Source organism: Euprymna scolopes, chromosome 28, assembly GCF_053919585.1.
Source record: "Euprymna scolopes isolate OS-2025 chromosome 28, ASM5391958v1, whole genome shotgun sequence".
Classification (NCBI taxonomy): Eukaryota; Metazoa; Mollusca; class Cephalopoda; order Sepiida; family Sepiolidae; genus Euprymna; species Euprymna scolopes.
This window is the reverse complement of record NC_136509.1, coordinates 13,740,810-13,764,129: the sequence shown is the minus strand read 5'-3', so window position 1 is coordinate 13,764,129 and position 23,320 is coordinate 13,740,810. Positions and strand designations below refer to the sequence as shown.

Here is a 23,320-nt window from a genome sequence, read left to right as displayed (position 1 = left end):
AACTAATAACAATGTAATCTGGTGAATTTCATAATTAAAAAAAAAATGTACTTATGCAGAATAAGGACTGTGCTATTATTGAAATTTTCCAGGCGGTTTATGTAAAACACCAAAATTGTTGAAATACTGAGCCAATGAAATCACAGCAGCCAACATCATTAAAGAAAACATTTATTTGCTTTGATTTGAAAGAAAAAAAAAAATCATTAAAAAAAAACTTTTAAATGTTTTTCTTTACGATCAGCTTGTTATTTAAAAAAATAAATATTTATTCATAATACTTGCAAGTTTTTTTCTTCTTTATTTGAATTTTCAAGTTTCATAAAAATTGTCCAATAATTATTCGATGTATTTTCTTTGTAACAACAAAAGAATATTTTCATTTTTCAATTAATTTGTCATTGAATTATCTTTATAATAGAATTTTTTTTTTTTTTTTCATTGAAAAAATCAGCCAGCGTTTCTGTGTGTGGGGAGGAGGAGGGGGGGGCAAATTTTTATTCAGCACTTTCTAGCATTTTACGAGCATAAGCATCATTGATTTTGATTTCAATAAATAATCTATTAATATAAAATAACAAAATGAATAATTGTGTAATAATGATCAAAGTTAGATTGACACAAGAAATGGTCAAAGATATGAGAAGTGATTACACTATTTTATTAATGGATAGATTTCATTTCTCTGTTCTCAGTCGTACATAAAAAAAAATAGCTTAATTGTTATTTTTGGTTCTCCTTTCAGATAAAGCTAGTGATGGCTCTCAAGCCTCTGAGAATTGGACTCTCTTCCTTGATACCTGTGATATCATCAATGAAACAGATGAAGGGTAAATATTTAATATTTTTTATCAAAATGTTTTTTTTTTTTTTTTCCCCCATTCACCCCCTAACAAAGTATATTGCCACTACTATTTGGAAACCTAGAAAAGATATTGGTTTACATTTAAGCTTCTGCATAGTCAGGGAAGCAGATAGCAAGAAGAGAATTCCAAAGTCTGTTTGAGGGAAGAAACTATTAGAGTAGAAAACTTTCTAACATTTAGGAACTTCAGCAGTGAAGGGGTGAGATTTTGTTGCTAAGCGGGTTTGTGGGGGATCTGTATGTTGAGGGGGCACAAGTGTTTCTATCCTCAGTTGAGTCATACCAAAAACTAAAAGAAAAAGTGCACGATAATCTCTTGCTAAATAATCAACATAATAAATGGATCAAGGGTAAGTGGAAAAATCTAAGGACAGGAATGGTATTGCTCTCATATGTTTATAGCAGTAGTAGCTAATGAAAAAAACCTTTGGGTCTCCTTTGACTACAGTCATAAATTTGTTTTCTAATGGTTTTTCAGCATTGTTCTTTGCCAGAATACATTGTATATTTTAGCTCATCATCATCATCCTCATCATCACACAGTTCTTCATAGTTGAAGATGACTAGTCTGTCTCGGTGCATTATCCTATGGTGTTATAGCATTTCACGCTCAGTGTGGAAAGTTTCCCCACAAGTATTACACAGGTAGTTACCAGGGTTATGCCTTTGGTAACGTTTTTGTTCAGACCTGACCTTTATTTTTGCCTTTATTTCTGCCTTTCCTTTGTAAAAGCTACTGCGACAGCAACTTTGGTCTGCTGCTAGCTTTTCCCAATTTTTTGTGTTCATATTCATTGCCGTTAGGTGGCGCTTTATCACATCCTTGTAGCGGAGTTTCTTCCCACCAATCTTTCTGTACCCATTTTCCAATTTTCCATACAATAGGATTTTTGAGATGTGATTGTTTTCTATGGGTGTAGTTTTCCACTGAATATAGTAGAGCAGGTAATACCACTGCTTTATAAACTTTGCATTTTGTTTGTAGTTTAATGCCATTCTTTGACCATAATCATTTTTCTAGTTTTCTGAACGAAGCACACACACACTCTTGATGTGGCAACTTATCTTTTTGTCTGCATGGCTGTGTACTTCCCAGGTACTTAAAGTCTGGTCCCACTTTTAATTCCTCTCAAACGTTTATACCCTACAATGACTTCCTAAGAAGAGAAGAAAGTTTTTTACTGCCAAATATGGGAAATTATCACAAGAATCCCAGCAGCGGACAAACTAGTCTTATAAGGGGACTTCAATGCCCGAGTGAAGAGTGATTATATCACATGGGGCCTTGCTCTGGACAAATTTGTTAAGGGGTAACAAAACTCAAATAGAAAACTTCTAACTAGCATTTGCTCTGAATTAGACTTATTTAATTACCAACAACCGGACAATCATTACTTCTCATGGCTACAACCTCGATCCAAAAGGGACCTCCTCCTAGATTTCATGATTGTAAGATGAAAAGAATTACAAGGATTTGAAAAACACAAAAGTCATGAGGGGGCCTGACTGTCGTACTGGCCACTACTTCATTAAACCAAGTTTAAATTTTAACATAAAAACTAAGTATGGCAAAAAACAAACCTGGCATAAGAAGAAGCTAGACATTGTACAACTTAGACACAGGAACAACCTGAAAGAAGCAGTGACTAGAGCATTAAGTAACCAGATATTAGAAGAAACCCCACCCCCTGAACAAATGTGAAATAAAGCAACCTTTGAAACGGCTGCAGAAGTACTTGGTTACTCAAAAAGACAAAATGCTGACCGATTCAATGAGAATAATCAAATCAAAAGGAACATGTCAGAACATAACCAGCCACTCAAATTAAAAATCAGCAACCCAAGTGCAACCAACCTTGAAAAATTGAAGAAAGTGAGAGCAAAGCTTCAAAGAAACCTTAGGGAGATGGAGAACAAATAGTGACTTCATAAGGTAAATGATATGCAGAGGTTAGCAGATGAAAACAACTCTGCTGGATTCTTCGAATCTCCAAAGGAAGTGTATGGACCCATGGTTCAAATGAGCAATACATTACTGTTATCAGAGTGATTCAATGTACTAACTGAACCTGACCTCATAAAGAGGTGAATCACGGAACAAAGCAAGGATGAGTACTTGCTAGGTATGGGCAAAAAATGGGCGGACAAAGATATGGGGACCTAGTTTTGAAAGCCGATTTATCATAATTTATTTGTAGATTTCCGACTACTTTTTGATTGTATTTGAAAGATTAGAGACAAAAAGTTAATTTCCAAAAGGAAAAAAAAATATTTGTACACGTGAAAAAAAATATTATGAAAATGTTTTCATGGCGAGCTACTTAATTCAGCTAAATTTTGAAGTTAAATAAATTCATTGTTACAATCCTTTAAAAGATAAATATTAGTTTTCTGGGTCTATTTCAAAGATAATTAGTAAAGTCCTAAGATATTGAATTAAAAAAAAAAAACACCTTTTTTGTACAAAACATAAATTAATTAGCCTAAAAACTGAGTGATTCTGCTGTTTGCAAAACGCAACAAACTAAAATTTTGTAAACATGGAATATACGTAGGTCCAAAATTTCAGGCAGTCGAAAGACTGTGAAAATGACGTCATGTAATTAAAATGGAGGAAGAGGTGTGATAGTTTTCTTTTTTTTCCCCAGACGTGCATCCGTACATTCCTATTCTGAACGTTAGTATAAATTTTTCCATTTTTTAATTTAATTATTTTTCTATGTTCCTGTTTTAAATTAATTTTTTTTTATTATTGTTCAATATTATATAAAAAATGTTACGCCGAAAGTTTCAAATTCTTGCGAACAAGGAAATTATTAAAATCTTGCATATAAAAATTATACAAAACCTGTAATTTCAAAAAAAAAAAGTAGAAATATTTTTTGCAATTATAATTGTTTTTGTGAAAATATTAAATAAGCAGTGCTCAATTCAATGGTAATATTGGTAGTTTGAGAAATTCATTTTTCTTCGAGTTATATTGAATTCATTAATACGGATTTTAGGGGCTTTTTTTATAATGTTCCTGTAAAAATTATTGTATTTTTATTGTTACAAATTATGATGATTTTATTTATATGAAAAAAAAAGCAAAAATAAATTCTTGCGTTCTTTATTTACTACTGAAAACCATAACTTTAAAGGTATTTTTTGTTTAAACAAAATAATACATTTCCACTAAGATTTTTTTTTTTTTTTTTTTTTAAATTACATTTTCACCCCAAACAAGGAACATTGCCACTTTGATGTAGGGGGCTACTATTAGGGACACAGGCTACAGGGGGTACTAGGTGGGGAGTTGAGCAGCAAGGTGTCTGTTCACGTTACACTTGAACTTCTGCATATCAGTACTGTTGGGGAAGCAGGAACCTGGCAGGGAGTTCCAAAGTCTAGCGGTTCTAGGGAAGAAACTACTGGAGTAGAAAGCTCTCTTACATCTAGGGATCTTTACTGTGAAGGGGTGGGATTGTACTGCTTGTCGGGTTTGTCGGGGGTATTTACGTGGAGGGGGTACAAGTGCTTGCAGCTCGTTGGAACATACACTGTTAAAGTACTTGTAGGACAGGCAGAGGGATGCTACATTGCGTCGATGGGACAGAGGCTGAAGCTTGAATGACAGTTGAGGACCTATTAGGTTGGCGACTCTCTTTTGAGCCTTGTCTATGAGTGAGAGACTAGTAGCAGATGCACCGGCCCAAATATGACAACAATACTCCATACATGGGCGAATGGTAGCCTTATAGAGGTACAGGATACTTTCTAGCACGGTAGAGGGAGCCTAGCTTTTTTGCAGCGGTCCTGGCAATGCTCTCAATGTAATTGTTCCAACTTATGTTTCCTGTGAACGTTAGGCCGAGGAGTTTAAAAGATGTGCTTTCAGATAAAGAGTATTTGGCCATTGCTATTGGTGGCAAAGAAGGTTTCTTGTAGTTATTGAAGGAAACAAGTTTAGTCTTGGCAGCATTGAATGTGACCATCCATTTTTGTCCCCATTCCACTACAGATTGGAGGTCATTCTCTAGTGTTTCTGCCATTTCTTTAGATATGTGTTCATTTGTTTTCCTGTCGTGTCTATTATAGAGTATGGTGTCATCAGCATATATACCCATCTCACAGACAATTTTGTCAGGGAGGTCATTTATGAATATTAGAAATAATAGAGGTCCAAGGATAGATCCCTGAGTCACTCCTGCATTTATATCATATTATTTAAATGTATGGCCATCGAGGACAACCTGGACTTTTCTCTTATCTAAGAAGGATTTAATTATGTTAAGTATTCTTCCAGCGATACCGTATGATCTGATTTTCTTGAAGACCTTCATGCCATACCCTGTCAAAAGCCTTAGATATATCTAGAGCTACCACTCTACCCTCCCCTGCTTTGTCAAGTGAGTGGTATATATGCTCGGAGATTACAGTTAGAATATCTGCTGTAGAACGGGCTTGCCTAAATCCATATTGTTGGTCGGTAAGAAGTTTAGCATCTGTAAGATGATGGACTAGAGCTTGGTTAATTATGGACTCAAATATTTTGGCAAAAAGTGGGAAAAGGCTAATAGGGCGGTAATTTGCTGGGTCAGTTCTTTCGCCAGAAAAAATAATTAGTGAATTATATTCCGTGATCATTATTTGATAAATACTGAAAATTTCATTAAAATTGGTTAATTTCCTGATTTTTGGTGAATTTTTAAGTAAAGGGAGGCATTCATTTTGCACGTACTGAGTACTTGCACCAACACTTTTTACTCTTTTTTTTTTTTTTTAACCGCGGTACTAATGAAGCTCCATCGAGACAATGGCATCTTTATTCACTTAAGATTTGACGGCAAACTGTGCAACTTGACAAACCTGAGAACAAAAACAAAAACTCAAAAAAGAGCAGATAACAGAACTGTTATTTGCAGATGACACGGTCTTGGTAGCACATAGCAAGGACTAAATCCAAAATAGGTGGAAAGAATATTTTGAAGGGCTATTAAACATGGAATCATCTACAGAAGATGATGCTCTAGACCACATCACAGCCCCACCACCTCAAATGGATATGAACAATGAACCAACGATGGAAGAATTATTAGATGCAATAAAGAAAACAAAAATGAATAAGTCTCCAAAAGTCGATGGTGTCCCTGCTGAAATCTATAAGTTTGGAGGTGAGATGCAAGTGCATGAAATAATAACAAAATGCTGGAGATGCAATGCTCTGCCACAGGACTTCAGTAATGTCATGATAATAACCATATATACCAGCTCTGTCCTCCAATGAGCACTCTTTAATAATCACACAGGTTTCATTGGATTTACATCTAAGAAACCAAACTGTATAACCATCATTTATTTTATATATATATATATATATATATATATATATATATATATATATATACACACACTCACTAGCAGAACCTCTATATTGGCATTGCCCGGTAGAAGTATTTAGTTCTCTCTCATTGCAAGAACTTAGACACTACAGTTGGAAAGTGGAATTGAGAAGTCAGCGCGCCAGAGGTGGGGTACTCTGACCTTTAAAAAGTGCCTGGCACCCCCGTCGGCATTTCCTGGTAAGGACGCCTCAGGCGATCAGCAATAAACTAACCTCTTCTTAAAGAGAGAAGGCAAAGCCTGAGAGGGTGAACTTCCTAGAATTGCACAGAATTAGCATCACACTGCAATCAACAGAAACAGATCATTCCAAGAATACTCTAATCTCTATTAATTTTCGGGCTGGTAGAACTATGTCACAACCAAAGCCAGAACAGATTCAATGCCAACCCTGGAAAATAACAGGCACTGGCGATAATTGCCCAAACAAAATCATCTGGCTTCCACTGTCTGGCAGTGTTAGCTAGCAGAAGCCATTGTCTGTGACTGCCATTTTAATTATTTTGGATTTTGGTTTAAAAAAAAAAAACGCAGTTCATAAGTATATGTTTGTTCTCAAAGTTCAATTTTGTAAATACTTATAAAAATGTTTGCAAAAAAAAAAAATCAGTTCATAATATAGTTTTACTATCAAAGATCTGATGTTTTGACTAAAACAAAACATATGAACACCTGCGATGTTTGATTTAAAAAAAAAAAATCAGTTCATAAAAAATTGTTTTAAAAGTTTGAATAACAACTGTATGATTAAGCTCTATTTTTTTATGTGCGATTTAAAAAAAAAAACAAAAAACTTATCAACATGTTTGAGTAAAATAAAAATTTAAAAAATTACCAACACCTTAGATGTTTGATGTAAAAAAGAAAAACCTTATAAATGTATTTTTATTGTAAAGGTTATATTTTGTATGTGCTAAAAGTTCAAATGCAGTTGATCAACAATGAAAACCTCCTAGTATCATTTTATTATTGAAAAAAAGAAACTTTGCAAGATTTTAACAATAAATTATGTACACTGTTGGGTATCTATAGATTAAACAAGGAAATGCAAATGTTAAACAGTAATCACAAATGTCAATACTACTACTACTGCTACTACTACTACTACTAAAAATATGAATAATAATTTTTACCGTATTGTATGTGGCTATGTAATCATTCAAACATAATAAAATAAAAGTAAAATAATATTTATATTCTGTGAAATATACTTTATGTATGAAAACCAAAGAGGGGAGATATAACATATGAGAAATATTTGGAATCAAGTCTCCTCTTGCTGTTATTTCAGATCATTTGAAACCATAGCAGTAAGTTTTAGTCTCCCCTCCATCAAGGGCAGAGGTTTTGGGGAAATATCAGATATTTTGTAATCCATATGCAAAACTAGGAAAACAAATGACTATGGTTGAAACATTTTATAGCTGTAAAAAAAAAAGTGCCGAAATAGACTCTGGATGATTCCCTTAATGTGCGACCTTAAAGGTACATGTCACATAGCCCACTACACAATTCAGGTCATTACATTTTCAACGAGCCTTCATTTGCTAAATTTTGATGAATAGTTGCTGAGATTTGGAACTTATAAAATTGCCAAGAAAGGTGATATATACTGGTAGGCAAATTGAATATTGAAATGCTCATATCTTTGCTTCTATGGGATGAAAGTACATGAAAATCTGCAGGCTTTTTGAAGATTATAATACTATTCCACGGTTAAAATTTTATGACAATTGGTAAAAAAGAGTCGATATTTTCAAACTGATAAAGTATATCCAAATTTGTCTACATTTGTATATATAGTGTCCTGGCAGGCCAGCTTCAGTTTTGCTGCTTTAGGATGAATTTTACTCAGGTTTTTTTTTTTTTTTTTTTTTTTTGCTTGGTTGTCTGCCATGTTGCTTTGCCAGGCAACTGATATATTTGCAGCAAAAGAAAAGGTGAGACAAAAGTTAAAAGTTCATGTGTCATGTATGATTTCGATTGTATATTTCTGTTTCTGCCATTAATGATAGCAAATGTGAGAGAAAGTAATGTTGATCAAAGTCATTACCGAACCCAAATATACCATCTGTCACTCGTTGGTCAATCAATTTAAACAGTTTGATTGCACTCGGTGAAATAGGCTTCACCGTGCGAGGATATCACATACAATAAACAATGAAGCAACTAAAAAATTATATATTTATGATGAATTGAAGAAGCATCAATTGACTATCATGGAAATCCTTGGTTCAAGTTCACGATTATACATGAAATGCAGGACAGTATTATTTTCATGTTTATTTTTTTTAAATTTTTATTTCGTTATTCACCCCCCCCCCAACAATGCATATTGCCACTTGAATGTAAGGAGTTACTATTTGAGATCATGTCTATAGGGACACAATGTAGAGAGTTGTGCAGCGAGATGTCTGTTCACATTACATTTAAACTTCTGCATGTCAATACAATCAGGGAAACAGGAAACCAGGAAGAAATTTCAAATTGTAGCAGTGTGAGGGAAGAAACTATTAGAGTAGAATACTTTCCAACATCTAGGGACCTCAACAGTGAAGTGATGAGATTTTGCTGCTGGTTGGGTTAGTCGGGAGTATTTATGTTGAGGGGGACATAAGTATTACAAGTTTGTCAGAGCGCATTCCATTAAAATACTAGAAAACAAGCACATAGATGCAACATTGCAGTGATGGGACAGAGATCGGAGCTTAGGTTGGAAACTTTATTTTTTTTTATTTTTTGGACTCTGTCTAAGAAGTAGAAACTAGTGGTAGATGCACCATTCCAAATGTGGCAATAATACTCCATGCATGGGTGAAAGGTGGCTTTGTAGAAACACAGGATACTGTCAGGTGTGAGTCGCTTTTTTAGCATGGTAGATAGAGCCCACCTTCTTTGCAGCAGCCTTGGCAATGCCTTCAATGCATTTGTTCTAACTCATGTTGCCTGGTTGAGATGATGTTTTATAATTACAAAAGGTGAGAATCTTAGTCTTAACAGCATTAAATGTTACCAGCCATTTATGTTCCCATTCCACTACAAACTGGATGTCTTCCTCTAAGGTTTCAACCAAGGCACATTCTGGCCAAATCTTTATACAAGAACTGCAATTAACTGTAGCCATTGTTGTACAAGTCTTCTCGGCTGAGCTCCAATCTTTTGTTTCTCCTTGTAAGACAGAATAGGTATTACTCCTACAATGAAAAATAAAATTAATCTTCTTCCTTATGCATAGCACAAGATAGAATTTCAAATGGACAGAGCTTCTTTGTGAGGGCTTACCATTTGTGGAACACATAACTGCAGGACTGCTTTCTTACTTATTACAACTTGGTGGTCTATAAATCTAATTTCAACAAATTCTTATACTACCTCATGTGGATGCCCAATCAATTTTTGCTAAGCCAGGATGTCTCTCCTTTTAGGGCACTGGCTGGACATCCCCACTTTCTGACCTTGTGTCACATCATGCTGAGGTGGGTAGCATATAAAGATTTACTATTTCATGAGTAATCAAACAAGTTTGTATGATTAATCAATTAAGCACTACTATAGTGCTCTTCATCTTTCGGATGATAATGATCATGTCTCATTAATCTTCATCCTCAAGTGGCTCTTGATCTTGATAAGCAATGACCTAATAATAAAAAATAAAAAAAATTATTTAGAGAAATTGAAAAATGATTTTTCAGTTGTATTACCTTTCAGTTTCATCATGTTTATTGCATGATTGTTACCAATACCCGTGGGGAAAGGTATGACTCCCACAAACTATAAGTATTTTTTTTTTTTTTTGCAAACCTTTATTCTCATCTTCATAGTTGCATAGTTGTTGTTTCACCACGTTTCAGCCAACTCCTCCTCTGGCCATCTTCAGGTGATTAATCGTGACAGGATAGGAATGCTGAGTCTTGTAACTGCATCCCCAGTAATTACTGCCTTCCATAGTTGTCCCACCACGTTTTTGGCCAACTAATCCTCTGGCCTGCTTTGGATAGGATTGAAACTGCTATATTCAGACAATGCTCAACTAGAACAGTAGAGATTCAACGCCTCTATCCACTCCGACCTTCTTCAGGCGTATCTTATCATAATGTTTCTGTTGAACTCGGGAATTTGGACAGAATTTCGAGTGGAACCCTTTATTTACTTAATGGGGGTAGCATATTCTTGTTCTGTCAACCATGACTGGATAGAGGTCCTAAGTAATTCGCAATTGTATTTTTCAGTCGGTCACACTGAGGCTTGAACCTTAAACCTTTAGGAGAATATTACTTTTACAATTGATTTTTCCAAGTACTCTAAAACCAAAGATGAGAATCCAAATAATACAAATGATTTCAGCTTATATCGATTTTCTTCATCTTTTAAAAAATATTTTTTAGTGCTTTTCTCTTGTGAAACAGAATTGACCATTGTTTTAATCTCTAAACATTATTTATAATGTCAAAAGTTTGACAGCTTCACACTTTGGCCTGACATCTGCGTGTTAGAACAAGTTTTTATTTTCATTTAATAAAAAGAACTCTGTTACTTGAACCGATCTTACACGATGGGTGTTGGAGGAATTACACTCGTTCTTCATGTGGCAATTTTGTTTTTGTTCTTTCTCATCTTGTTCACTTTTTTAATTAAAAAGCATTTTCTTTTTTTTTTTTTGTTTTGAACTTTTGTTCACCTAACCCAAAGAAGGCATGTTGCCACTGAAACATAAAAGGGCTGTTATGATAAGGACCAGATAGGGGAGGGACAATTTGAATGGGAGTTGTGCAGCAAGATGTTTGTTTGCATTACATTTGAATTTCTGCACATTGGCACGGTCAGGAGATCTGGGAGGGAATTTGAGCAAGTGATCTGAGCAAAATTGCAAGAGTAGAAAATTGTCCAGCATCTAGGTACCTCTATGGAGAAGTGTAAATACTTCCGACTATCAGCTTTCATTTGTTAAATTCTGATCAATAGTCGCTGAAATTTGGAACTTATAAAATTGCTAAAAAAAAGGTGGCATATATATATATATATTTCTGTGGAAATATATATATATATATATATATATTTCTGTGGAAATAAATTTTATTTCCTTATGTATACCAATCCTTATTTAAGAAGCTCAATGTAATTACAAAGTAATATAGTGAATGAATGACAAGTCTATATTTCGTTTTGACGGGTTGATTGTTGCTATTTCTTTTGATGAGTTAAGGGCAAAATAGATTTACTAATTGATATAATAATTAAGTGATTGATTTTGCGCTAATAGATACTGTCAAGAATTATAAATGTCAACTGAATTAAAGGAATAAATTATAAGATGATCAACATCATGAACTTTGGAATGTAGTCTTTTGTCATTCATTCACTATATATATATATATATATATATATATATATATTAGTGGCTTAGCAAGACTACAAGGGTGACAACCAAGCAAAATTCATCCCAAAGCAGCAAAACTAAAACTGGTTTGCCAGGACACTATATATATATATATATATATACACAAATGTAGGCAAATTTGCACATATTTTAGTATGTTGAAAATATAGGTCGTTTTTACCAATTGTCATAAAATATTAACCATAGAATAGTATTATACTCTTAAAAAAACTGCAAATTTATGTTTCATCCCATGGAACCAAAGATACGAGCATTTCAAAATTCAATGTGGCTACGATTACATATATATATATATATATATATATATATATACACATACACACACATGTACATGACATGACCTAACATAATATATATATATATATATATATATATATACATACACACACACATGCACACCAACTTTTTTGGCAATTTTATAAGTTCTAAATCTCAGTGAAAATTTATCAGAATTTAACAAATGAAGGCTCGTTGAAAGGCAATGACCTGAATTGTATAGTGCGCTATGTGACATTTGCCCTTAAGGTCGTACATTAAGGGGATCATCCATCATCCAGAACCTATTTTTGGCACTTTTTTGCAACTATAAAATGTTTCAATCATAGTCATTTGTTTTCCTAGTTTTGCATATGAATTACAAAATATCTTATATTTCCCCCAAACCTCTGACCTTGATGGAGAAGAGACTAAAACTTGCTGCTATGGTTTCAAATGATGTTATATCTCCCCCTCTTTGGTTTTCATACATAAAGTAAATTACACAGTGTATAAAGATCATTTGATTCTGGAGATATTCCTAATCATACTGTTTTCAAAAGAGGGGAGGTATAACATGAGAAATATTTGGAATAAAGTCTTCCCTTGCTGTTATTTCAGATAATTTAAAACCTATGCAGCAAGTTTTAGTCTCCCCTTCATCAAGACCTGGGGTTTGAGGGGGAAATATATATATTGTGTCAACTTAGTCATTGTTGCAACATTCACCCTGTGTTGAGGAAATCTGTATGTGTATTGTCATTTGTTTGTTCTCGCATTGTGTTTGAAGTTAGTTTCCATAGCAACAACATTCAGTCACTGATGACAGCAGATATATTCAGGCAGAGAAAGAAAGAGTAATTTATATGTTGGTATATGGGAAAGGGTTAGAAAGATCGTGCTATATGAGTTGACTGAGAAAAAGCATGAATGGTACTTGATTTGAAAGGTGAAGAATTAAAATATGCATTTGGAAAGTAACCATAGCAACGTATCTTTATTTACAAATTAAAGTGTGCCCCCCCCCATTCAAAATGTTGGGAAGTAAGAGAAAAAAAAAGACAGAAAAATATAACAAAATAAAAAGGAAATAGGGTTTATCAGTAGACAATAGATAGGAAGCAAGATAGACAAAAGAAACTTTACATGGTCAGGGTATAGCAATGACAGAAACAAAAGACGGGAACAATGGATGTAGATAGATTTAGTTTGCAGGCACTTGAAGATTGACAGTGGGTTTTATGACACTGGGAAGTAATTTGCAAAGGTTAGTGTTTTGCAACGTTTTACAACATTGTCCGATTGATGATGATTGAGAGTGTATTTGCTACGGTTAATGAGTCAGTCCGATGAGACACTTGATGACACTTAGTTTAGACACCGAGGAAGACGGCTTGTGGCTTTGAGCAGATGAGAAAATAACTTGATAAACCGACTGACAAACACAACTATGACAGAGCATACATGTGGACTTTATCATTCAGAGAATCGATGGTATCATACATGCACCCAGAGTACAATGAATATTCACAGAAAATGTCAGAGCAACTGCCAATGCATAAAAGACGATGACACAGCTATAAGAAGAGAAGATGAAGAAGAACAAATTTCATATACATAACGTTGAGGCTCAGTGAGTTGTCGAGGTGGGGGACATATGGCTTCGTCTAAGTAGACAGTATTAAGATATATTAATCTATATTAATCTATTTAATTTACTTTAATTCTTTTACTTACAACTACACTATATCAGAAGTTAATTTATATGCTCATTTTTATATTTAACTGGCTTTGCAAACTCATTTTTTTCTGATTTGAACAATTTGATAAGAGCCTTATAAATGATCAATGTGTCACAATTTTTTCTAGTTTATATAAATCTGATACAAGCAATGTTTGGTTAAAAAGAAAAAAAATGACTTGAGAGCTCAGTTACCAAGTTAAGAGCCTAATGTATTTATTTAACAGGATATTTACATATTGAATTATGTCGTACCATTTGTTTTGTGCCTCTGCATTTATCAGTGACATGTAATTTAACCTTCAAAAAACTATGATTTATAGGCAAAGTTGGATGTCATTGATAAGTACTTCAGCACAAAACTAATGGAATGACATATCTTTATATTAATATGATAGCATGTGTTATTTTGTCACACATCTTTTTTCTTCCAAGTGACTATCATTTGTTATGACCTTCCATTTCTGTTAATAAATGATTTTACCAAGAATTCTTCATAAGTTTTGGTTTCGGTTTCTATTCAAGCTGATGCACCCAAGTCATATGGATGTATTTTTTTATTTTTGAAATCACAACCTTATAATATATAAAAATCGGTAGAAAATTGACTCTATAATAATATGTACGAAATCTGCATGAATTAAAATATATTTAAATGTATTTTACAATCAGGCTATGCATCTCTGCTAATCTGTTATATATATATATATATATATATATATATATATATATACACACACACACACACTAACAGAGCAATGCGGCATTGCCTGGGGTAAAAGTGTAACATATTTCTATCTCTTTCTTTTCCTTCCTCTCTCTACCCCCTCTTTCTTCTCTGCCTAGCTCATTCCTCTCTCTGGACATACACACATTTATAGATTCTTTGGCAAATGAGTTGACATAGGGAAATAATCCTAGGAATAAAAAAACAGTTAATTCTTTTAAGTTAGTGGTTAGAAAACAGATCCCCTCCAAGATAAAATCTTTACCAATTTAGGGTCAACTATGAATAGTAATTTTTTTTTTTTTAATTTAGATATTATTTATCTGAGGAAAGAAAATATCAACTTTGTCGCTGTTTGTATTGTAGTTTCAGTGTTTTAGCTGGGCATACACACAGACAAGTGCCCTTTATATATTTATACATGTGTGTGATTATGGGAAAAATATGCTATTTTAATTATATTTCACCCTTTATTTATACCAATCCTTTTATTTGTGAAGCTCAATGTATGTTAAATTTAAGTACAGAGTACATAAAAATGGATGACAAAGCAGCTTTATTTCAAATAAATCAAATATGGCTTCACCACCATACCATGCGTTGTAACTATTCTGCAAATTTTTTTGGCTTTTTGTGATCATGCCCAATTCTTTTTCTTTACTTTTTAAAGTTAAAAAGTTTCAATTTTTCTAACGAGTCACCGTGGAAAAAAATTGATACACTATTAATCGATTGTTTCTGCATTATTAAACAGGTGTTGGAAAAAAAAAAAAATGAAAATTTGGACATATCAAAAGAAATAAATGGGAAGATGAATAAAATCTTGGAAATTGAAATCTAGTTGTTTGATCATCTGTTTATAGATATATCTATAATATAAATCTCACCTGTCTTTTTAAATGTATGTATGTCTGCCTAAAACTTTTGACAGAGGCGACGGATTTTCACAAGATCGGTATTGTTTTGAAGCTCGACCCTTCGGACAACAAATATCGAAAATTTGGCTAAAAACATTAATTTTTTCACCCTCAACTGGGCACTTTTCTACAGGGAGGGGTCGATTTTCGCCAATATTTTTTAACCTTATCCCCTCTTTTTGATTGACTAGCCTTAATTTAAACCTTCGTCACTTCCAGTTTGGTGATGGATGCAATGGCAAAGACATGTTTTTTTTTGTTTTTGTTTTTTCACTTTCTTTTCCTCCTTTGTGGTACAGGTTCAAGCCCGCCTGCCTACTACTAATTTTTTTTGTTGTTATTTTTGCTCAACACACATCTCCAAACACCCGAGCAACACCGGACACCCAGGCTAGTATAATATATATATATATATATATATATATATATATATATAGATAGCTTAATTTAAAAGGAAAAGAGAAAGTTCAATTCCACAAAGGAGACTTATCCGGATAATGCCAAGCTCAACAATAATTATTGGAGCTTATACAATAGGACAACAAGAGTATGAAATGAAAACACAAAACTATATATTAGTAGATATAGAATGGATCATTTATTTAATAATGGAATACAGGCAAAATTTGGGGGATAGAAGAGTCCTCTTTATGCCAGGGCATTTCGAAGCCTAATGCTTCTATCCCCCAAATTTTGCCTGTATTCCATTATTAAATAAATGATCCATTCTATATCTACCAATATATAGTTTTGTGTTTTCATTTCATACTCTTGTCATATATATATATATATATATATATATATATATAATTAGATTGTTCATTAACGAATACTTGCCGTTATGAGACTGGGACTAATAACTTCACCCATTCTTAAATTCCCAGAGTGGAGCCTTATCACAGGATACACTAATCACTAGGATCATATGTAGGATTTTATATAATTGTGTTTGTTTTTCAAAAAAAATTTTTTTTTTAAATATCAACTTAGCAAAACCAGCAACTGATACTAGCTAATAATAAGTATAATGAGTGCAAAACTGTTTGTTTCTAAAGAGGCTATCTCTCATGTTTTGCTTAATTTTAACCTTGAAGCACTTTTTCAGATGTCCATTTCATCTACACATCTAATTAGAACTAAGTGTACCTTTTTCCCTTTTTTACGTCATGTGCTGCTCATCGAAAAGAATGTGCTTCTTTTCAGTAGCTCTCTTGTTGTTAAGCTGCTTTTATCATTGGATTGCGAGAGACAGTTGTAAACAAATTAATTGCTACAATAATTTTTTTAAAAGGTCTGCTTCCGAAGAACACATTAAAACTATATACACACACATCACAATTATATAAATTAGATTTGAACAAGTCCTTTATGGATATTGACTGTTTCACTAAAAAATAATTGAGTTTTGCAACATTTTCTCAGCTGCACTTCAATAATTTTTATTGCATAAAAAATTAGCAGGGCTACCCAAAGTTGCTCGGTGCTATTAATAACATAAAAAAAAAATTAAAAAAACAAAAAGAAAAAAAAGTAGCATCTTGCTTTTTAAACTTTTGTATCTCTCCTTTCGACTGCTTCATTTCTCTCCCCCATCTCTTGGTGCAATATAACAACAAGAATATATTTAAAGAAGAGGGAAAACCTTTTATTTCGATTGGAGTAAAGCAAGTTTTTTGTGATGGAAGAGGAGAAATTTGGTTTTTAAGCATACTAAAAGTAGCAAGCTATCCCCCCCCCCACACTCATTGTAATACGTACTCCAGATCCTGTATAAGAGCCAGGAATGGAGTACTTTTACCACGTCTGGGTAGGAGCTGCTAGAAGCAACTTATCCTGCCTTGACAGAGTTCAAAATAGACTTTGTAACCTAGAAGAGAATGCCCTGTTCTTTTCCCTGCAACCTCTTTCCTACAAAAGAATCGTTATGAGCCTGTCTCTGCTTTATCATTATTTTCATGGCTGGTGCTCGTCTGAGCTCCAATCTATAGTGCCCTCTTGCCTGACTTTCACGAGAATAACTCATCTCACTGAAACCACTATCAATAATTTCCCCGACTGTTTATCTGTGCCTGGACCTAAACATAGGTTCCATGAACAAAGCTTCTTTCTTAGAACTGCACACCTGTGGAACTCTGTTGCATTTTCTTGCTTTCAAACTGACTACAATATGGTCATCTTCAAGTCCAATCAAGTTCTTGATGGGCCATCGCCTTATGTAATCCAATTTACCAAATTTCCACTACTAACGATTACTACAATATTTTCCCATTGACTTCCGTACACTCATTAACCTTTATCCTCAAATGGCCTCTGGACCTTAAGTGATAACACCTTTGTAAAAAAATAAATAAATAAATAAAAAAAAGATCCAACAAGAGAGAATCAAGGAGAACTTTATAATTAGATTTCAACTGGGATTATATTTATCTGGATGATATATATATTTATCTGGATGATATATATATATATATATATATATATTTATCTGGGTGATATATATTTATATAGGATTATATATATATATATAAAACGCTACAATATTAACTGTTTGTCTCTCTCCTTCTGATTTCTTATCCGTTTCTCTCTCCCTCTAGTTCTACCTTCAACGTTTTACCCATCTCACGTCCTTTTTTTTTTTTCACCCTTTCTCCTCCCCCTCACACTCCCCTCTATTCATATCCGCGTCGGGTTTAATATTTCATGCTAACACTGTAATATTAACTGCTTGTCTCTCTCCTTCCCTCTTATTTCTTATCCCTCTGTTAAGTCTGAAATTATCGACCGTTGATACGATTTGGTAACCGAAACATGTGTAACTAAGTAGATAAAACGGTAATAAAAAAAATATATATATATATTTATATATATATATGTATAACTATTACTATCTATTATATATTATTTTTTTATTAGAATCCTTTGAGACGAGTAATTTGTATAGTTATTTACATACTGTTAGCCTCATCTTCATAGTTGGTGTTGTTTCACCACGTTTTGGCCAACTATTCCTTTGGTCTTCTCCAGGTGAAGATGAGAATGACAGGCCACAAATAAATAAATATTACTATCTACCTGCATTATCCATCATGATTGACTCAATGGTGTTTTCATGAAGCTCATATCAGTTATCATAAGAGAAACGAACAAGTGTTTGACACCCAGGTTGTCGTTGTACTAAAAAATGAATAAATAAAAAAAAAAAACATAAACCAAACTTTATCAAAGAGTGCATTGCTTTATTAGTGGTTTTTGCACGTTTACAAATTTCTTTGTAATGATTTCAAAGTTGGATAGCTTCAGCTTCTGTTCAGATTTGTCCTTTCATTTTTCATATCCTGACTTTGTTGGTGTACCTTCATTTTATTTTTTATCTAATATTTAAAGTAAAGCCAGTTTCTTTATCATCGACTGTTTTCTTTCTAGAAAATCAATATTAGATTTTCATACATCAATAGTAATTACCTTTCTCCTATAATGAGTAGATTAGACATGGGTTGGAGAATGGGATTTAAAAGCCAATGCCTCTGAGGAAGAGCACTCTGACTTGCAAAAAATGCCTAGGCAGGCCCATTGACATTTCCCAGTAGGGGCGCATTCAGGCGATTAGCAATAAACTAACCCTTTTCTCAAAGAGAGAAGGCAAGGCCTGGCAGGGTGGACCTCCTAGAACTGCACAGGACCAGCAACATGCCACAACTGAAAGGAGAAAAGCCATTTCAGATAATTTAGACTTTTTTTTTTACATGGTGGTCACCACTTGTCAAGGCCTGGAAACCACTCGGGGGGGGGGGGGTAAGGTAATTGTGTGTACAGTAATCAATGGGATAGTATCGTAATAATCATTAGTATTGGAGATTTGATAAAGTTTCTTAAGGGGTGGTTCATCAAGAATTTGTTTATGTTGGACTTAAAGACATCCAAGTTGTAGTCGGGTGGGAAACAGGCAAACGGAAGAGAGTTTTTGTAATTGGAAGGTTGGAATGTAGACCCCTGATGTTGGAGAAGGTGACATGGTAGTAGGGGTCTACGTTGGAGAATGGGGTTCTAGGTTTATTCATGTTTTTTTTTTCTGGAGATATTTCATGTTGAAGTTTTGGGATTTGTGGAACGGGTTGACAGACTTGGTTAGAGCAGGACAGAGAGGGAAAGTAAGAGAGAAAAAGACAGGAAATATATATATTTTTTTTTTGTAGCACATAAGATATAGCCGTAACAATTACCCACGAGTATGGCATCGAGAGGCCCCACCAGAAACTTCTACATGTTCCAGAATCCATTCACCAAATGGCAATACAGCAGCCCCAGTACTTTGCACCTGCTGATAGGACAGCCTCCTTAGTGGTTAATCCACGGTTCAAGTCCCTGACTATCAGGCGGATAATGTCAGCCCAGATGAAATGTTTACCTCCAGCACCCTTACTAGTGACATGAGCACAAGGATAGACATAGAAACAGAAACTTTCCGACATCTCAGGCTACTATTCACAAAGTACTACCGACCTGGAAAGCAGCTTTTTCTTCACCCTTTGTCAGAAAAATCACTCATTGGAAATGAGGACTGAGGGACAAAAAAGGAGAAACAAGAGTTACTGGAGCTACCAATAATGTATCCACAGTGCATTATCTACTCTCAAACTACTTGATAAAACAGTTCTCTTGTGTATTGTTGCAGCATGTTAAGAAAGAATAAAATATGATTTGATTTAATTTCTTTAAGAAAATACTCTGTCTGGGTTGGAATTATATTCCAATGACCACCATGTTAAGAACACGTAAAAAGAATTTTGGAGAAAAAAAAAACAAATTTAAGAAAAGCAAAACAAATTACAAAAACAAGTTACCCCATCAAATGCATACTTACCTAATTTGAAATGTCTCCTGATGTGTTAAATTGATTTCTTAATAAATTATTCATTATTAGAATCAGCTGTTTCTTCCCCAATTCACTTGACTTGAAACATCCCATATTCAGAGCAAGTTTTGCACAAGGCCATACAATATTCAAAGTTTGAGCATCAGATCTTCACAAAATCAACATTTTCATGGTTTTTTTATAAAGACATTTTCTGCTTTGTGTAAATAAAAAAACTTAGCTTTCAAAAACAATCCCTATAAAAAAATTGAACCGTACATATTTTTTTTTTATTTACCAAATCTTTATATATATATATATATATATATATATATATATATAATGATTGTTGAGTTGGATTAAATCCGACGATATGAAATAAAATGGAGGTGGAAGGACCTGGATACTCAACGTTTCGCCCGATTTATGCGGGCTTCTTGAAGAAGGATGGTCAATGACCATCCCTCTTGAAGAAGCCCGCATAAATCGGGTGAAACCTTGAGTATCCAGGTCCTTCTACCTCCATTTTATTTCATATATATATATATATATATATATACCTGTTTCAGATATCGTGGATTTATATGCGGGTTCATGAAAGTGACAAGAGGACAAAACATTTTGCTGGTAGCATTTAAATACAAAAAAAACTATCTTTCTTGTCACCTTTTTGTTTTAACACTTGCATTGACAAGTATTTGTTTTGATAGCAGATTGACAAAGCTTTTAACATTGTTTTCTTAGAAAACTGTCACCGTGTATAATATTTGTGCACAGCTAATGTTTGTGTTGGCTGAGAAGAGGAATAAAACATGAAAATGCTGTATGATTTTTTATGAAATGAAAAATCATTTTAAAAAAAAAATTTTTCTGAGATTTTCAGTGGCATCCACTCTTTTCATGCCAACCATGCAAAACACATAAAATCTCACTTTAATACTGTCAGTGAGATCGGGCTTATATCTTTTCTCTTCTAGAGGTCACCATCCCTGAACTTGGCAACAGAAAAAAGTCTTCTTTGATAAGGGTGAATACCACCCAAAGTGATACAACCGTCAATGAGATCAGAATTACTACCATCCCTGGACATAGCAACACTAACAAAAAGAAGGGGAAAAATTAATAATAGTAACATCTTCTTTGATAAGGGTGGATGCTATCAAAAATCTCAGAAAAGATTTTTTAATGATTTTTTTTATTTTATGAAAAAAATTAAACAGCATTGATTTTGTAAAATGTTCAAATTTAACCTTATGAAATAATGCTTTCAAAATATGACTAAATCCTACGAAAAAAATCACAAAGTTACTGGTTGTTGGATTCATGTGAAAAGTGCAATAACGTATTGCCTGTTTTTTTTTTCTTTAGTCAATTTGGTAATGTTAGAAGTTAACATTTTGTAAAAAAAAAAAAAAAAAAAAAGATAAATTGTTTCATTATTCTTTGATTGTTAAATCATTGATTGAACCAAAGATTGAAAATAATTATAACTGTTTTTTGTTTTAATATTTATTTATAAAATAATTGGATGTAAATAGCTTTCAAAAGTTGTAATAAGAATTTTAAAGCCAGTTTAAATGATTTTTCATTCAACATATTTTAAATGCTTCCAAATTTCCTTCAAATTTCAAATAAGCACAAAAACATCCTTAAAATGACTTTTTGGTCCCCCCCCGACAAAAAGAGGGTGGACCTGTAAAATCACCCTTGTCCGTTCGTCTATTCATCTGTCCGCACTTTTCTTAACTACGCCTTGGAATTTAAAAATTTTTTGCACAAATATTAAACATGATTCGAGTAAACAAGTAACAACAGATTTTCCGAGAAAACTCCAGTACCCCCACTAGGGGTGCCATTTGGGTTAAAATGGCCAAAATGGATACTTTTGTGCTTGTATAAAAAAAATTGATGCCTTAGATTTTTATAAAACTTTCTGAAAAGTTGTAACTAACTGATTTCTATATAATTTTGTTTGGCTATACTTTGCGATAACTCTTGGGTGTGTCCCAGGGGCTCTTTTAGGGTTAATAAAAACACTATTTTTGTGAATATTTTAGCATATTTGCCCATATTTTTCTGTACGTCTATTTAGCAGTTTTGCATGGTGCTGAACTCAAATTTAAATATATTAAGGCCTTGGTGACTTTTGGGGCTAAATGGGAGGGAGGCAAATGATGGACTTCGTCATTTTTTTTTATATTTTTTTTTGCATGATGCAGAACTCAAATTTTCATATGTTAAGACCTAAAACTGCACCGTTTGTTCATTTTCGTCAGGATTTGACATCCCCAGGGGATTTGGGGGGCTAGAGAAGTGGGTTGACAAGTGCTGAACTTGATCATTTTTTTTTTTATGCCTTGTTCACGGGGGACCATGCATGCTTCATTTGTTTACATAGAAACCGAAGTGGATTTATTAATTTCATAATTAAACATTCACTGTTTTAGTTGTAATATAAAGTTAAATCTAAAAAATTCCCTTAGAAAAAAATAAACAGAATCCTCCAATTAGGAATAAATTTAAGGGATTCAATTAATTTTCTGTGGGTTTTTATATCTTTTACTTTATTTTGAAAAAGAACTTGTATTTTTCTTTTGTAAAGATAATTTTTTAAAATAAATAAAAAAAATCATTCAAAGAACATGTTTTTAAAAATGAAAAAAGTAATGCTGAAATTTAAATTGGTTGTGTTTATTTATACTTGAAAAATGTTAAAAAAAAAAAAAAAGATAAAATTTTTGACTAATTATATTATTTCTTTAATGAATTTTAATAAATTGCAAACATTAGCAGAAAAAAAAGAATTTTAAAATACAATAATGTTATTTAGTTTATTCTCAACATATTACTGAGAGAAATCCAATTATAACCACCATCTTTATAGATAATACTCATAGTAATAAAGTGATTTAGTAAATGGAGTAAGAATAAGTATTTTAAAAAAATGTTTAAAGCCCTAACTGATATTTTTACTAAGTTGTTGAAGGAATCAAAAATATAATTTAATATTGGGGAGAAGGAGGTAGTTTATTTTTCTTTTTTTATTTTAAAAAGAGGGTGAACATTGAAGTTAATAATTCTGGGCCCAACATTTGTCTACGTTGATGTCTATTTTCTTATAATTTAACATTTTAACGCTATGAAGTTAAACAATTATTTTAAACATGCACACATATTCTC

The 23,320-nt window shown here is 33.2% G+C and overlaps 1 protein-coding gene across 14 annotated transcripts in view; it reads left to right on the top strand.

Annotated features, from left to right (window-relative positions):
- LOC145249475 (target of Myb1 membrane trafficking protein-like) overlaps nucleotides 1-23,320 on the top strand; it is a 202,341-nt gene that overhangs the window by 70,818 nt on the left and 108,203 nt on the right. For all 14 annotated transcript variants that reach the window (XR_013863536.1, XR_013863535.1, XM_080111068.1 and 11 more), the window contains exon 2: nucleotides 746-830. Coding sequence is in view for 12 of the 14 variants with exons in the window: in XM_080111068.1 (XP_079967194.1) it covers nucleotides 746-830 (85 nt within the window). In the remaining 2 variants the exon portion in view is untranslated. The remainder of the gene's footprint in view (nucleotides 1-745; nucleotides 831-23,320) is intronic.